We start from the raw sequence: 17,861 nt of genomic DNA, 5'->3' as shown, positions 1-17,861 counted from the left end.
GGCGGGGTTTAAAAAGACTGTATCCTTGAACTGACCATTTCAGACACTGAGGGAAAATAAGATCTGCAATTATGAGGAAAATGAATGTGTATCTTGAGCATGGATGGATGTAAACCTACAGTACAAGAGGCTAAAAGAAAACAAGCAGCTTTTCAGAATGACAATGTTGGTGTTTGTGTGCGCTTTGCAGGAGCAGGAGTTTGTTCAGAAGCAGCAGCAGGATCTGGACAGCGCTCTGAAGAAGATCATTCAGCAGCACAAGCTTGAGCTGGCCACCACAGAGAGAGACTGTCTCAACCACAAACAGCAGCTGCTCAGAGGTCAGAAGTCCCAATCTCAGCTTGAACTATTGCTTAGCTATAGCTGTGTTAGCGGTTTCCAATCAGTTGTTTGTGTGGTGAGCTCAGAACTACAGTGTTAGAGATGTAATACTCACACACACTACCATTGAAATGTGTGGGGTCAGTTGATTGTTGATGTTTTAAGAAAATAATCATTTTATTCCACTCTTATATTCATCAAAAGTGACCAAAAATGTGTACTGTTGTAGAACTGTAAAGGATGCTTTTAATTCTTAATAGGGCTCTAATTGAAATACTCATTATCAGGGCCGGAGTGGGACTCCATTTTCAGCCCTGAAGTTTTAAGCCTTAGACCGGCCCACCTCAGTTTACGACTGACTATATTAAAATAACGTCATTTCAAATTCAGATTCTAATGACACTATCACGTCTTTTTCAAGGAAACAGCTGCTTTAGAAGTTCAAAAGTTAAATATGAGAACATTAAATGTTAGCTAAATCTCCAACACTATTCTTTAAAACGATGGCCGATGTCCTGCAAAGTCTGAATATATATTCTGTGCAAAATTCTTTATAAATATCCAGTCCTTTGTAACGGTGATCACATAATAAATAAAAAATGTCCACCTTTATAAGTAACCCAAAGAGTGTCTTAACGCTAAACAAGAAAAATAAATTTACTCAGGTAAGGTTGGAACTCGGGTCGGACCACTGGACCACAACGGCACTGTTATGCTGGTGCGTTTGGTGGTTTGGTTGAACCACAGTATTACTTTCTATTAATAGCTTAATCTTTTTCTCCCTTTATTAGATTTCTGATTAAGTTATTTTAGATTTATTAATGTAGTGAATCATCTGTTTTTCATTGAGCAGGTGTTATATTCATTAATATTAATTATTCGAATTCTTATATTCACTCAATGACAATAATACCTGCCCATTCTTGTGTGTTTTGCTCATGACTGGTGGCTCTTCACTGTTAGCGACAAACTGGACAAGAGGCTGCTGAATCTGCTGGAGAGCTACAGTACAAGAAAACTGTGGTTTGCAGACATCGTTGTTATGCACTGCTCTTAACTAGCTTAACGTGAACTTACCGGCCGTTTCATCATCTTCACGTGTTGTTGTACTCTCGCTGCTGCTGGTTTTGACGAAAAATATACTCGGCTTTCTTAAATTCTGGCCTTTTCAGTGCCACCTTTGCGCTTTTCATTATCAATTGTTTATCTCTCGCGTATCTCTTAAATTATTTTGCTGATGAGCAAGGTGACGCTGTTGGAGAGTCGAATGATTAATTTTTGCTATAATTGTGCTACACACATCCCATGCTGTTATGCTGAAAATGTAATCCTGCGTTTCCTAGACGCGAGTGTAAATGCATTTAGGACAAATAACATTTAAAATATCATTCTGCTACAGTTTCTGCTTGTACTTTATTCACATCAAATTCAGTTTGTGTATAGCTTTTCAATTTAATTTTGCAACTTATAAAGCTTTAAAATGTGGATACAATTTACATATAAAAACAGTGTTTGAAATGAGAAATGCAAACAATGTAATTTAATTTACATTTTCATTCTGCACCAAACATTGCTCATATGTCTTGAAAATGCAAATTCAAATACAGAAATACATTGCCATTTAACATATTGCATTGCCATTTTGCATATTACATTTTGAATTGAATTATGCTACTCATACGCTAAGAAGAAATGTTTATTATGGGGGATCATGTGACAGCTTTGCATCACTGGACTAATGAACATTTTAATCATTTTAATAGGGATTAAAATACAAACGTTTTATTTAAAAAAAATATTAAATAATAATAATAATAATGTTGTTTTAATGGAATTTTTTACATTTAAAAACATTGCAAAAAAATCAGCAATATAACAAAACATTGTCTGCATTGTTAATTGGTTATTAGCAAATTGGTAAATTGCATAATTTGCCATTTATTTGGCATTTATAGGTAAATATATAGCTTATGCCAGAATATTTTTCAATAGGAAAACTGAGTGCAAGTGCAGTCTGTATTATTAGATTGAGGATCAGTATTTTTTGCAGTGTCAGAAAGGATTTTTTTTGTGGTTTACAGAAGCTCTGGGTACATAAAACACAGACACAAGAGGGAATAAAGACATTTAAAATAAAAGTGAAATAAAGTAAACAATAAAATGAAAAAAAAAAAACACTTTGTATAGACTATTCAGCATTTTACCCTGTGCCTTGGTGCTGTTTTTATTTTTACTTTTGTTTTTACATTGCCAATACTATTCAGCTATTTGACCGCAGCTTTTCCTGATTTTCCCCAGCTCGAGAAGCAGCCATGTGGGAGCTGGAGGAGCGCCACCTGCAGGAGAAACACCAGCTCTACAAACAGCAGCTGAAGGACCAGTACTTCATGCAGAGGCACCAGCTGCTCAAGAGACATGAGAAGGTGAAGTCCAGAGCTCTCGTTTATAAAAATCTGCGGAGAAACCCTAAAGTCAAATGTGACATACACCAGAATAAAATTTGCAATGAAATCAAAATGTGTCTTTATATGGATAGTGCTTGATCATTTAAGGTGAGACTAGCAGTCATTTATCTATCATTAGTTATCAGAGATGATCAGCTGTTTAGGGCAGGGCTATCAGGGACTATTCAGGACGGGGCTATTAGGGTTTGTCTTGTTGCTGCTCTGCCTTCATCCATTCAACAATTTTCCTTTTATTAGCAAAACCCATCTTCCCATCAACAATCCAATCATTTCCCAAAGGACAAAATCATGCACTGCCCTAATTTTTTTTCGCATTGCCAAGCTGTTTGACATAACGCTTCTGACAAGTTTGTTTTTATAGACCACAACTCTTGCACACTCATGTTTCTGCCCATTTAGCCATTAATGAGACCCCAGATCTAACTCTGAGCGTGTGTGTGTGTCTGTGTGTATGCAGGAGATGGAGCAGATGCACAGGTACAACCAGCGTCTGATGGAGGATATGAAGAACAGGCAGATGCAGGAGAAAACCAGACTGCCCAAGATCCAGCGCAGCGACGCAAAGACCCGCATGGCCATGTTCAAGAAGAGTCTGAGGATCACCACCACTGGAGTGACTGCAGAGCTGGAGAGAGAGAGAGTCAAACAGGTCAATATTTATATTGAAATTAGCGTTAGTTAACTGCATGTCCTGGCCAATGCAAAACTCCTACTACTACTAGCTCGCACTACACAACGGCCCATAACAAAAAACAACAGACAACGTGAGGGGAGCACAAACTCCGGGCGCACTCACACTATGCTATCCGAACCGTGCCAAATCCCGTTTCTTGGATCGTTTGAGAAGTGTGAGTGCTCTGAATCGGGTTCAGTTGGCCGGCCCTGGTTCGGTTGGAAGTGCTGTTCCAGAGTGCGGTTCACTTGGGCTCAGGAGTGTGAGTGCAAAGCTTGCCTGAGCCTGAAGACAAGACTTTTACAACACTGTTTGATGTGAATTTATTAATCATTCTTACTGTTCAATGAACTCAAACTGTCGTTTGATTATTAAAGACGCAAAGCCTCACTGCACCACAGCTGCACCTTCAGTAAAACTCCTAATACTTGCAACATGAGGACTATGATTGTTTATGAGTGTCAAAAGTGTCTGATCTGTTTGGCGAAATATTTAATGTGTGTCACTGCATATCAAACGACTAAAATTATATAACTAAAGAAATCTCCATTGTGATGAGTGAGAGCGCTTCTCTACTGTTAAACTGAACAGCGTATCATCGATGAAGTAAGCATGCTCAGGCGCGAATGCAATGTGTGTGCGGGCCATCAGGGAAGATGGGAAGGGGGAAAAGTGTGCTTCGGCCCGGTTCAAGGCAACTTTGCATAGTGTGAGTATGCCTTCAAAAATATAGTCCTGGCAATTAAGACGACAGATGATGGTCAGCTGGAACGGGTGTTGATTGGTGCGATGCATTCAGGTAGTTGTGGTGTGTGTGTGTGTGTGTTTGTTTGTTTGTTTGTGTGTTTGTTTGTTTGTGTGTGTGTGTGTGTGTGTTTGTTTGTTTGTGTTTGTGTGTGTAGTTTACCAGCAGTCTACAGTCCCTAGATCACTGGTGATCTTTACAAGCATAGGAGTTGAAAACAAACTCTTTTATTTAAAGGGCCACGAAACCCCCCTGTATCAGCAGGGTGTTTTCACACCTCTAGAAGTGGGCGTGTCCTGTTTTGTTTAGGGGGGAGTGTTCATAGTTCAGAGTTTCCCAACCCTGTTCCTGAAGGCACACCAACAGTACACATTTTCAACCTCTTCATAATCAACTCATCAGAGCAATAGAAGAGACTCTAAAACCTGAAATGAATGGGTCATAATGGAGACATCCAAAATGTGTTGGTCTGCCTCTAGGAACAGGGTTGGGAAACACTGACATAAGTAACAAGCATATAACAAATATATTGATTTAATCTGCTGAAGGTTTTTAGCTGTGAGTGCAGATTCTGTGTGGGCCTACATATTATTTATTGGCTAATATTACATATTTTATTTAATTAGTGTGCTTTATCTGTGTATCAACTATTGAACGATCAACCAGTATGATCAAATATTCAGTATCTCTGGTTTCCAGTTCAAATCTCTAATGTAGTCTGTGTGGTACATATATATTGTGCATCCCTAATTAATAAAACATTTATTCCAATAGGCTATATGCCGAGCTAGTGTTGCTCCCATACTGATAAACTTCCGGTGACCTGTTATTTTGAGTTTTTTTCCCATTTTATACGGTTCCTTCTACAGCATCGATGCTGTAATTTAATTAAAATACAATCAGTTAAATAGTCTTTGGCATTCATTTAGTTGCTCAAGCGTAAAACAAGACAAAAGCCGTTTACTCGAACACGCCTGTCAGAATCGGCAGGCTAGTACAGAAGCTCCTTTGAATATACTGGGGTAAATTAAATGCTCATATTATAAATACATGGCTGGAAAAAATGTAAGTTAATGCAGTGCTTCTTGTACAATCCGAGTCCCACTTTATATCAGATATTACTCAGCCAGTGGAGATCGCTGATTTTTAAAGAAAACAGACCTTAAACATGCCGATTTTGCAATGGCATACAATTTACCAGAAGTGTTTGACCCAGGTTACTGACTAATTAAAAGTCCTATTAGCATACGTTGGCATATACACTAGTGATTCTATTCCTACTGTCTGTGTATTTGTGTATTTAGCAATGTGTGTGTGTTTGTGTGTGTTGGACAGTTTGCAGCACAGGAGGAAAAGCGTCAGAAGAACGAGCGTCTTCATCAGCAGCAGAAGCATGAGAATCAGATGCGGGATCTGCAGACTCAGTGTGACGCAAACAGCAGAGAACTGCAGCAGCTGCAGGTACAGCCCTCACACCGACTACATCTCTGAGAAAACACACATTCGCTTCATATAAACAAAACCTGTGTGTGTGTGTGTTGTAGAATGAGAAGTGCCATCTGCTGATCGAGCATGAGACACAGAAGCTGAAGGAGCTTGATGAAGAGCATGGCGCTGAGCTCAAGGACTGGAGAGAGAAACTCAGACCCCGCAAGAAGGTACTGCGCTTTGCTGTTGTTTACACTAGTATATTGAACACTGCGGTTACTGTTAGGTGTACTTTTTTCACAGTATCGAAAGTGGTATCTAATATCGATATTTTTCTTGGCATCGTATCGAAGTTTATGCATTTATGTCCATTTAAAGATATTTAATTATGGTATTATCGAAAATTGATATTGAATATTAATATTTTTCTTGATGTCGTATTAAAGTTAGAAATCCCAGTTTTGGGACAACTTTAATAAATGTAATGTACAGAGAATGCATTTGTGTTTGTATAAATATATTTGATTTTAGTAGAAACAAAAAATGTTCTTAAATATCTACATATTTCTTGGTATCGTATCAAAGTTAGAAAATCCAGTATCATGAGGACATTAATACACATAATGTATAGGGAATGTATTTGTTTATATAAAGATATTTAACTATAGTTGTTTAGAAAATTGGTATTGATTATCGAATATCAATTTTTTTACTATCGAATCACAGTTAGAAATTCCAGTATCATGACAAATTTAATAAACATAATGTATAGGGAATGTATTTGTTTATATAAATATATTTGACTATAGTAGTTTCGAAAATTGGTATTGGATATCAATATCACATTTTTTTTTGTATCGAATCAAAGTTAGAAATTCCAGTATCATGAGAAGTTTAATAAACATAACATAAAGAGAATGTATTTATGTTTATATAAAGATATTTAATTTTAGTAGTATCGAAAATTGATACAATAGCAAGAAAAAGTTATATTCGATACAAAAGTTAAAAATGCTGGTAAAAAGGTATTTGATTATAGTAGTATCGAAAAATTGCTATTGAACAATGATATCTTTCTTGGTATTGTATCAAAGTTAGAAATTCCAGTATCGTGACAACATTAATAAACAATGTATAAAGAATGTATTTTTTTATATAAAGATGTTTAATTATGGTAGTATCAAAAATTGGTATTAAATATCAGTATTTTTCTTGGTATTGCATAAAAGTTAGAAATTCCAGTATCGTGACAAATTTAATAAACATAACATATAGAGAATGTATTTGTTTATATGAATATATTTAATTTTAGTAGTATCGAAAATTGATGCAATAGCAAAAAAAAAAAGTGATATTCGATACAAAAGTGAGAAATGTTGATATAAAGGTATTTGATTATAATAGTATCAAAAAATTGGTATCGAACATTGATATCTTTCTTGGTATCGTATCAAAGTTAGGAATTCCAGTATAAGATAATTTTTTGGTAGTATCGAAAATTAGTATTGAATATCAGTATTTTTCTTGCTCTCGCATCAAAGTTAGAAATAACAGTATTGTGACAACATTAAAACACATAATGCATAGGGAATGTATTTATGTCTGTAAAAGGGTATTTGGCTATAGTTGTATCGAAAATTGGTATTAAATATTGTTATTTTTCTTGGCATCGTATCAAAGTTGAAGTTTCTGTATCAAGACAACATTGATAAACAATGTATAGTGAATGTATTAATGTTCATATAAAGATATTTAATCTAAAAATTGATACGATACCAAGAAAAATACCGATATTTGATACCAATGTTCGATACTACTATAATCAAATATCCTTTTATAAATATTAATACATTCCCCCTACATTGTTTATTAATGTTGTCACGATGCTGGAATTTCTAACTTTGATACAATACCAAGAAAAATATCGATATTCGATACCAGTTATAAATTCCAGTATCATGACAACATTAATAAACATAATGTAAAGGTAAGGTGTTTATGTTTGTATAAGGATATTCAATTATAGTAGTATCGAAAATTGGTATCGAAAATTGATATTTTTCTTGGTATCGTATCAAAGTTAGAAATTCCAGTATAATTACATTTCTTCAATGCTCTGATTACTGTCACCGTGGAAAAAATAACTTGGTTGTTAGAAAGTAGTTATTTCAACAATTATTTAAAAAAATGAATGAGTAAAAAAAATCTTTTATTTATTTATTTAATTTAGCCATCCAAACATGGCTTTAATTTTATTGTAGTTAACTAGTCAGGCTTTATTCACACCACTAGGTGGCAGTCTAAGTCCAGCCAATCATTAAAGTTTAATGTGAAATCTGTGTGTTCAGGCTCTGGAGGAGGAGTTTGCCCGTAAACTGCAGGAACAGGAAGTGTTCTTCAAGATGAGCGGAGAGTCTGCGTGTCTGAACCCCTCCACACAGAGTCGCATCTCCAAGTTCTACCCCGTCCCGAGTGTGCAGTCCACCGGCTTTTAACTCACCATGAACAAAGAGAAGCCAAAACTGTCCAGTGATTGAACCTCTGCTGCCTTCCTGCTTCCCTCTGATATATGACGTCAGACTGAACGGGGATTCAGGATCAGATATGCTCAAGTAAGACACAAAGAAGCTTTCCTTTTCATCACGTTTTATTCATTTAAGCTTTAAAAGTGGATTTCTATGAAGATTTCAGTCATAGCTGATGGACGATAATGTGATTTTTTTCTATATGCCACTATTTTTTATTTTTTTATGACAAAAAAAATTTTTTTTCCCTGAGCCAGTGGTCTTAAAGGGGCAGTTCACACAAAAATTTTAATTTGCCTCTCAATTCAAAAAATTGTATGTAATGCTCTGATTTAAATCTTCTCCTAGAGAAAAAGCACAATACTTTTTTCCCCCTGAACCACGGGTCTCAAAGAGACAGTTCACACAAAAATGTGAATTTGCCCCTCAATTTCAGCTAAAAACCTTATTTAAAGCTCTGATTTAAATAATAAGTTTTCTTATATAATGTTGTCTTAAAAAAAAAAAAAACATTTTTTTCCCTGAACCAGTGGTCTTAAAGGGACAGTTCACCAAAAAAAGACGTTCTTCCACAATTTCTGCTAAAAGTCTTATTTAGAGCTGATTTAAATTAAAAAAAACTTAATAATACATACATTTTTTTCCCTGAACCAGTGGTTTTAAAGGGTGAGTTTACAAAAAATGAGAATTTGTCACACAATTTCAGTTAAAAATCTTATTTAATGAAGATTTAAATGTTCTCTTAAAAACCATTATACTTTCCCCCTGAACCTGTGGTCATAAAGGGACAGTTAACACAAAAATGTGAATATGTCCCTTAATTACAGCTAAAAACCTTATATAAAGCTCTGTTTTTAATGGTTTTCTCATATGTTCTCTTTAAACAAAAGTCATAATAATACTTATTTTCTGAACCAGTGGTCTTGCATGGACGGTTCATGCAAAAATTTAAATTTGCTTCTTAATACCAGCTAAAAAATTTATTTAAAGCTCTGATTTAAATCTTCTATTAGAAAAAAAACCATAATGCTTTTTTTCTCTGAACCAGTGGTCTTAAAGAGACAGCTCATTTAAAGCTCTGATTAAGTTCTCTTATATAATGTTCTCTTAGAAAAAAAAACATTACTTTTTTCCCTGAACCAGTGGTCTTACAGAGACAGTTCACCCCAAAAAATAAACATTTATCCCACAATTTCTGCTAAAATTCTTATTTAAAGCTGATTTAAATCTTCTCTTAGTAAAAATCCCTAAATAATACATTTTTTTTTCCCTGAACCAGCGGTCTTAAAGGGAAAGTTCACACAAAAAAATATTTGCCCCACAATTTGTGCTAAAATTCTTATTTAAAGCTCTGATTCAAATAAGACGTTATCTTTAAAGAGTTCTCTTTAAAAAAATAATATTTTTTTTTCACCCTGAACCGATGGTCTGAAAGGGTGAGTTCACACAAAAAAATGAGATTTTGCCCCACAATTTCTGCTAAAATCTTATTTAAAGCTGATAACATGTTCTCTCAGAAAAATACTTTTTTTCCCTAAGTCATTGGTCTTAAAAGGACAGTTCACACAAAAAAATGTGAATTTTTCCCACAGTTTCAGCTAAACATTGTATTTAAAGCTCTGATTTAAATATGTTCTCTGACATAATAAGTCTTAAAGGGTCAGTTCACCCAAAAATGACAATTTGTTCAGCTAAAAATCTTACCTTTGAAAGTTATGTTCTCTTAGACGGCCTGAGGGTGAATAAGTGAAAAGCAAACCTTAATTTTTGTGTGAACTGTGCCTTTAATATACTAACCATGAGGTTTCCTGTGCTATTTTTAAAATTGTATCTGCGTTGATGAAATGTTTATTGAGCTTCATTGTGAAATTCATACCTTCAAATCAATTGAAATGACCTGACTTTTGAGGATTACCTACTGTATATGTTTTCTAAGCATTTTTTATTATATATTTGAAGTAGCGGCCATGGTTAGGCAAATATTCTGACTTCACTGTGGTTTATAAGTGCTATGCAATGTGAACATGTAGCTGAATCCAACCATCATCTCAACTTTTAGATATTCAGTGTTGCTCGTATTCTCCATAAACGCAACATGAATTAATAGGACAACTCTACACTACATTTGTGTACTTGGAGATTTGTACTGAGGATCGTGTGTGATCTGGTTTGGTTTGATCAGGCAGATATTCTTTTATTTTTGTGTATTTTACATATTTAATTTACAAATTAGCGTGCAATAAATGTGTTTATTGCACTTTCATACGTGCCGTAGTTCGTAAAGCTCCATTTAAAAGACTGAAAAGTGCTGTTTTGATGAAACCTGAGAGAACGGCTGGTGTGTTTTTTTGAGCAGATTGGACTGTAATGAAAGTGCTGTGCACCAATTCCTGCAGTCTTGATCCTTGTGTTTGCATTTTCATAGACTTTCTTAAGCATTTTCAACCTGTGAGGTGAAATTAGCAGCATATCAGTTGTAATATGTACTTTGTTTGTGTCAAATGTATTGTTGTTGATTATAGGACGCTACTGTGATTAAAGCATTTGTGCTGAATATTTCTGCCGGCTGGTTCCCTGTTTAAGCATCTTTGTGTTTATGATTGAGGTTTTCAGAAATCGCTCCTTAAAAAAAAAACTTTATTATGGATTTAAAAGTGAATCCACCTCTGATGCTGCTCAGAGTCGGTAATAATGAAAGCATTTTTAACAAAGCAATTGACAGAAAGCACTATTTCAATCATTTTTGCTGTCATGCAAGATGCTAGAAAGAGCACATTTTATGATCAGAAAATTTATAGATTTGTAGAGAAATCCCAACATAATTATGGTTCATTCATGATCATTGGTAATTCAGTGTAACATTGATTTAACAAAAAAAAATTAAGAAACAAATACAAATAGAAATGAAAAAGACTGCAATATGTACATGTGACTTTCAAAGCATTACACCATGTCCGAAACCAACACAATACACTATTTTCCCCCCAGCAATATGTGATGAACAACGAGAAATTTCACTTAAGAGAAAATCTATAATTCTGCCGTGTGACGTCACAGCATAAACCGTGCTTTCTATAATTCAATCATTTAATTGTTAATGTACAGTGAAACCGATGAATCCATGGTGAGTTAAGTGACGTTATAAAGAACACTGCCGTTCCATCTGAAGAGGTACCCGACTTGTGTCCTCGCGTCCTCGGTAGTTCTTTCTTCCAAGTCTGAACTTGGCAGCTCTGAACTTCCAAGGACGCAAGTCCAAACTTTGCATACTTGGTATTGAGAAACAGCCGATATTTTTATTTAGAGGCCATGGCATGGTATGAAAGTAGCTCACAAATCAACAACCCGCAACTGCATTTTCAAAAGAGCCTAATAGTGCGGGAAAACGGCTACCCTGGCCTTTGACCAGAAGTCCTAACAATATAGAAAATACAAGTGCAGAGAGAGCCTAATCTTGTCATGTGTTGCAGTCTTGTGTTATTGTTTCTGTAATCATATCCCATCACGTCTTATTAAGATATGGTGTATTAATGCAAACCAGCTAAACACACTGCTGTGTGCCTAAATTACTGTGCTCCTCCTCCTCCTTCGGTTGACGTATGTTGCTTCACCTGTGGAGGGAAAAAAAATGTATGTTATCATAGTAAGACAAAAATAAAAGTAGACTTGTATATTTAAAATGACAGATACCTCTTTCTCCTTTTTGTCCCTTTATGCCTGGTAAGCCTACTATGCCTTGTTTACCATCAATACCTGGGGATCCTTGGATTGAGGAAAAGTAAAATTACTTCTTGAAACAAGAAACGATGTATGTTTTATCACTTGATTGCAGATCAAATTTTTAGTCCACTATTGCTCAAACCACCCATTTGACAGCGTAGATTAATAGGTAAAAGTTGTACCTGGAATTCCTGGAAATCCCAGGTCGCCTTTTTGTCCTTTCATATGATTTTCTGTAGAAACACTACTTTGTAAATAAACTAATGCAACTTAAATGTGTGTGTTTTTGGTTGAACAAGTTCCTTCTTGCCTTTGATGTAGTCCAAGACAGCAGTCATGTTGGAGTAATTGTGTACAGTGTCGAGTCCTGGTGGTCCAGGCAGTCCTGGTGGTCCAGCCTGTCCTGGTGGTCCAGGCTGTCCTGGTGTTCCGGGCTCTCCTGGAAACCCTGGTGGTCCAGGATATCCTTGACGACCTGGTGCACCTGGAAAGCCAGCATTTCCATTTAACAGGCCATGAGCTGTGGATAAAAAGCAGACATAAGACTTAAAAAAGTGGCACTTCGTCTGTTTCTTCCTATTAATTTTTCTTTTCATCTGAACTTACCCTTAATGTAATCTGAAACCTGTTTAGCGATGGCTGTGTAATCCAAATTCTCATCAGCCCTTGGATGGCCTGCAAAATTAAACAAACTTTAGTTATAATGCCCAAAAGAGACTTAAAGCTAACAAAACTGCCTTCTTACTCTTGATGTACTCCTGCGGCTCTGCGCGGATGTGCTGCTGGTTTTCGTTAGCAGCGTAAGACACCAGTCCTCCAGAGTTTCCAGGAGGTCCTTGAGGTCCTGGTGGGCCGGGAGGTCCTGGTAAACCTCTAAAACCAGCATCTTAAACAAACGGAATATAAAATCATTACAGGTGCTATTTATTAAAACACTTTTATATTTGTCCCTCAAACTCTGTGTGATTAAAGTTTTGCTATCAGGCTAAACATCAGCTGTTTTTTTACTTTCATTCATTCAAGAGTCCTGAAACTTGCATACAGCACATCTTTCCTACCGTTAATAAGGCTCATCACTCGTCCTGCCACTTCCTGAGTGTTAAAGCCATATCCACCTGGCACACCTGGTGGTCCCGGGGGTCCTGGAGGACCAATCAGGTACTGTCTCACCTCATCTCCTATCAACAACCAAAAAATGGGTGGGTCCATTAAAACTGGTAATAGAAAATTGAAGATACAGATAGGTCTGAAATAAGTAACGATTTGTTTTCTAGATGTATTCATTGGGTGTTCATGAGCTCAATTATAAATTCATTAACAGAGTTTATCTTACACCCTTGCGTCTGAAAAGTTTTATAGAAACTCCTTTGCATTTTTTTTTACAGTTAAAAAAATATCAAAGGGACATTCCTTCACTGTTTCTAGTATTGTGACAAAATCATCTCTGTTTGGAAGAAAATACATCATTTTCTACAAGGACTCTAAGTTAAAACTCAGTTTTTCTCCAGAATTGTATTTGTTATATGGTGAAGTAGAGAATGTGTTGGACTCCCACAACACCAAGCATTTGTTTTTAATTTTGGTTTATCTGGCAAAGAAATGTATACTTTTATTGTGCTCATCTCCTCAGGGGCCCTCCTTCAAAATAGGGTTGTCTCAAGTATGTGCGTTATTTCTAGTAGTGGGCAAAGCGAGGCTTCATGAAACCCTGAAACAGTCGAAGCTTCGAAACGTTTCAAATCTCCACTCTACGGTGACACCTAGTGGTCATTTGTTTTATGTATTGCACTGGAACAGATTGATCGAGCTTTATTGAACCCCACTTTGTATGATAGAAACTTCACACGATTTAGTGGAGAGTTTAAGGTTTCTGACTACCATGCGGGGATAGTGGTTTCGAATCCAGACTGATACAGCTATTTTAAAATGCTTTAATACCAGTTTGTAATGCTCTGTTCTTGTTTCTTGTTTTGTTTTAACATTGGTCTGACATACGAATAAACACTTTGTGAACAATTTGTCTTGTTTTGGTCATAAAACAGGGTTGTTGCTAGATCAGACACGGTTGAGGCCAGAAGTTAACAAGAATTGTTTATATTATTCATTAAATTTCCCATTGTATTTTATTAACATTAACATCTACCTAAACCCAACCATCACAGTACTGTAAAAATATTAATTATTGTCTTACAGTGTTACAAAAATGATGCTAAATTGATGGCGTATCCGCAGCTTTATCCTGTTTAGACTACACAATAAAACAGTAACATTATTAAAATACATAATATCATGATTTCGGAGTATTTGTACAAGTCAGTATTCGAACCCAAAAGTCATTTGAAGCACAGAAACAATGTGCACACGCACGGTCCACAAGGCAATATGAGACTGTATTTGAGTGACAGGGTCAGAATAAACTTCAGATTAGCCAGGTCTCGAAACGCTTCTAAACTGATCGATGCTTTGAATTGCTTTAGTTTCGGATCATGCTTCGGTGCAGTGTTTCGAACCACTTGCGCTTCGGGATCTCGACACTGTGTTGAAACGTCAGTTTCACGTCAGCCATCCCTAGTTATTTCCACTATGATATACATCAAAGGTCAGATGACTTCTGGCAGCTATGGACACCTTTTTGGCGTTACATCAATAATTTCTTCTGATTTTCTATTCTATGGTATTTTTTTTTCTCCTAGCTTTACTCTATTATCCTGTTTACTTGTTTGTATATTCCCCCTCTTTTTTCTTCCCCACTGTATGACCGAGACTGTATTTGAATGTGCTGATGTCTCATAATAACCGACGACTAATAATAAATAAAAACCAAGTCATACAGCAGATTAGAATAAAACCTCTTAAATAGAGTCAATAAAGATTTCAAACTCACGTTGAAGATATTCAATGACTCTGCTAGCCAGAGCATCATCAGAGGCTGATCCAGAGGGACCTGGTGGTCCAGGCGGGCCTGGAGGTCCAGCTAGGTATTGTCTAATGGGCTCACCTGCAAAAAGACATTAGATTTTAGTCATTGCCTAATTTCCCACTCACCTAGATGAAAAAAATGCAGACTTTTCACTGATTAGTAACAGAATTAACATGTGTGGTGAAATATGCAAATAAGGTTTGTGTGACAGGAGATACTAAGTTTTTAAAGTTTACAGTCAGTTTAACCAACAAAACATGCATAAAGCTTTTAAAAACAAGTGTTTTATTGAAAGTCTAATCTACCATGCAATAATGCTAATCATCTAAATTAATTATCTCCTATTATTGTCTGTTTTATGGATGACTCGGCTAAACAAGCCAAAAAGAGTTTTACCCACCATTATGACTTTTTATTATACAAATATCTCATTAAAAAGTCTTCATAGACTAGGAAAAACACATGGTCAAATATTCATACTGATACAGCGAAGCAATTACATTTTTATACATCTCAAACCAGTCAACGTTGGTACAGATGATAAACTTACTTCTGAGGTAGTCTGAAATCTGTTGAACAGCATTCGGTGACCCGTCACCTTGAGAACCTGGTTCTCCAGGAGGCCCTGGGGGTCCAGGTGGACCTGGTGGTCCCGGAGCACTTCTGGATCCTCCACCTTACAAAATCAATACCATTGAGTTGTGTCTGGTATAAGAGCAGTGCTTCCCGCAGGTCTGAAATATACTTGTGGTGTTAGCCGGATTGAAACAGCTTTTACCCACAGCACATAAATGGTCAACTACATGCGATGATTTTATTTATTGTGACACTGTTATACATCTTTTCTTTACAATGGGTTAAAGTTATGTAAAGACCTCCTATTATGGGTTTTTGAAAATGACCTTCCATGTAGTGTGTAACAGTGAAGTGAAATATCCAACTATGGGTTCATTTTGAAAGTGCACAGTGTTTAAAACTATTGATTCATCTATAAAAGAGTCGACTCATAGTGCTTCAAGTGAATCGTCTTGATAACGAGTCTTTAGCTGTTTGGGTGTGACGTCGATACGAAACATAAGCACCGCCCACTGGGTGCGCTTGCAAAACCCAGGAAAATTTAAACCTGCGCCCTGCCCACTAGCACAGTAGCAAAGAAAGATCCTGAGGTGTCTGAATAACACTGTTGAGAACCGGATACTGTGGTGTTAGTAAGTTAACTACTATGAAGCGTGATTTGGGCAGCCGCTGCAATCGAATCCTACACCATTGTTGGTGACCCGGCTGATTTACAGTTCGTACCAAAATGGTGGGGAAGGGGTTGAGATTTGGGGAGTTTTCTGAGATAAATAACACGCTGAACGCTGTTGACCAATCGCAACAGGCTGTCATCGGAGGGGTTTGAGGAGCAAATGAATCGCTAAACGATTCATATGGGAGTCACTGGGATAATTAAGTAAAATTTAATAAAGTAAAAGTGTTTTTTGATTTTTCATGCATATCAGCCTGTTGTGGGAGACCCTTAAAACCAAAATAGGACCCTTTTTAATGTATAATAGGGGCTCTTCAAAAAAGGCAGTTAAAATAAAAGAAAAATCCACTATTTCCACGTGCCACGTGCACCCACTGACAGGTAAAGGCTGCTCTCTCTCTCTCTCTCTCTCTTTTGCTTTATTTTTTTTTATTGGCATGATATAGTACAGTATTGCCAAAGCATTTTAGATATGTATAAAGTATGTAATATATTAACTTCATTAATCTAATAAAATATACAGCAAATGCGAATTAAATAACAGAAAAAAAGAAATAAAAATAAACATTATTGTTAAAAATGATAATTACTAGAATAAAAAGTGCAATTATTTAAATAATACCCATTCTAATGGATTACAAATATTTTGCAGCCAGTATATTTTGTTCTCTCTGGGTATATAGTAAAGTTTAGGTCGTTTAATAAATAATTAATCATTTAATTTAATTAATTGTGACAAACAGTCACAGGGGGTAATGCAAAAACGCATACAAATAACCCGAATCCCATTTTGAGGTCATTTTAGGACATACAGTCAGATGCATTTTACCGTAAAAGGTGCGTCTCTGTGGGTCTGCAGAGCACGTAGGTAAAGTCTATGTGTGGGAAGCACTGAAGAGTTTTTATCATTGTAGATTTTAGATGAACAGAGACACTGGCCTACCGTAAGAATAACCTGGAATACCAGGGGCACCTGGGACTCCAGCATCACCTATATTTGTTAGATAAAGAAAAATAGTAGAAAAATAGCAGAAGTAGAAAAACGCTATTTACTTACTGTAAGTGTTTTTTATTTATATCGTAGATATTTGTAACATACCTATCTTTTCATATAGAAATATGTAAACCATTATTATAGTTAAACTTATATACAGTTGAAGTCCGAATTTTTAGCTCCCCTGTCTTTTTTTTTTTTGCCCAATTTCTGTTTAACACATTTCTAAGCATAATAGTTTTAATGGCTCATTTCTAATAACTGATTTATTTTATCTTTGCCATTAAGAAAAAATATTATCAGACATACTGTGAAATTTTCCTTGCTCTGTTAAACATCATTTGGGAAATATTTGAAAAAGAAAAAAAATCAGAGGGGGGCTAATAATTCTGACTTCAACTGTTTATATATTTGCTTGTACCTTTTGGACCTTCTGGGCCCATGGGACCCATTGGCCCTTGAGGTCCCTGTGGTCCAAGTGGACCATCAAGACCTTGCTCTCCACGTGGTCCTGGTGATCCCGGCTGTCCTGGAATACCTGAATTCAGAAGTGAAATGTGTACTTTCACATCAGCTACTGAATAATGAAGAAACATGCAGTATGCAAATGTCAATCACAAACCAATTCCAGGTTCTCCAGGTAATCCAGGTTGACCTTGAGAAGAAAAAGATGAAAAAGAGAAGTATGCTTATAAACTAAAACTGTCAATGTCATATAATTATTTTTGTGACTGAATGTGTCAGCCTTACCAGGGAAACCTTGAGGGCCAACATCACCTGAACAGAAGAACATTAAATGCGTTAAAATGGGTAACAATAAA

At 36.1% G+C, this 17,861-nt stretch overlaps 2 protein-coding genes across 16 annotated transcripts in view; one reads left to right on the top strand and one right to left on the bottom strand.

Annotated features, from left to right (window-relative positions):
- Positions 1–10,713, top strand: part of slkb (STE20-like kinase b) — a 44,682-nt gene extending 33,969 nt beyond the window's left edge. For 5 of the 7 annotated variants that reach the window (XM_087236070.1, XM_087236069.1, XM_087236068.1 and 2 more), the window contains 6 exons: positions 191–320; positions 2,620–2,744; positions 3,244–3,435; positions 5,540–5,665; positions 5,749–5,862; positions 7,981–10,711. In XM_087236070.1, the coding sequence (XP_087092196.1) occupies positions 191–320; positions 2,620–2,744; positions 3,244–3,435; positions 5,540–5,665; positions 5,749–5,862; positions 7,981–8,127 (834 nt within the window). In that variant the 3' untranslated portion in view covers positions 8,128–10,711. Of the gene's footprint in view, positions 1–190; positions 321–2,619; positions 2,745–3,243; positions 4,284–4,361; positions 5,666–5,748; positions 5,863–7,980 lie in introns of all 7 variants that reach the window. The other 2 variants (XR_015475822.1, NM_001328385.1) reach the window with 2 other exon arrangements.
- Positions 10,714–10,777: 64 nt separating this feature from the next.
- col17a1a (collagen, type XVII, alpha 1a) overlaps positions 10,778–17,861 on the bottom strand; it is a 38,115-nt gene continuing 31,031 nt past the window's right edge. For 8 of the 9 annotated variants that reach the window (XM_087235756.1, XM_087235758.1, XM_087235759.1 and 5 more), the window contains 13 exons: positions 17,791–17,817; positions 17,663–17,695; positions 17,462–17,578; positions 16,990–17,037; positions 15,348–15,473; positions 14,762–14,875; positions 12,936–13,055; positions 12,623–12,763; positions 12,484–12,552; positions 12,188–12,397; positions 12,060–12,110; positions 11,848–11,919; positions 10,778–11,768 (listed from right to left, as the gene is read on the bottom strand). In XM_087235756.1, coding sequence (XP_087091882.1) covers positions 11,719–11,768; positions 11,848–11,919; positions 12,060–12,110; positions 12,188–12,397; positions 12,484–12,552; positions 12,623–12,763; positions 12,936–13,055; positions 14,762–14,875; positions 15,348–15,473; positions 16,990–17,037; positions 17,462–17,578; positions 17,663–17,695; positions 17,791–17,817 — 1,178 coding nt within the window. In that variant the 3' untranslated portion in view covers positions 10,778–11,718. The remainder of the gene's footprint in view (positions 11,769–11,847; positions 11,920–12,059; positions 12,111–12,187; positions 12,398–12,483; positions 12,553–12,622; positions 12,764–12,935; positions 13,056–14,761; positions 14,876–15,347; positions 15,474–16,989; positions 17,038–17,461; positions 17,579–17,662; positions 17,696–17,790; positions 17,818–17,861) is intronic. The other variant, NM_001145565.1, reaches the window with a different exon arrangement.

Source organism: Danio rerio, chromosome 1 (assembly GCF_052040795.2).
Source record: "Danio rerio strain M-AB ecotype USA chromosome 1, GRCz13ab, whole genome shotgun sequence".
NCBI classification, from domain to species: domain Eukaryota; kingdom Metazoa; phylum Chordata; class Actinopteri; order Cypriniformes; family Danionidae; genus Danio; species Danio rerio.
This window is presented reverse-complemented; position numbering and strand designations above follow the sequence as displayed.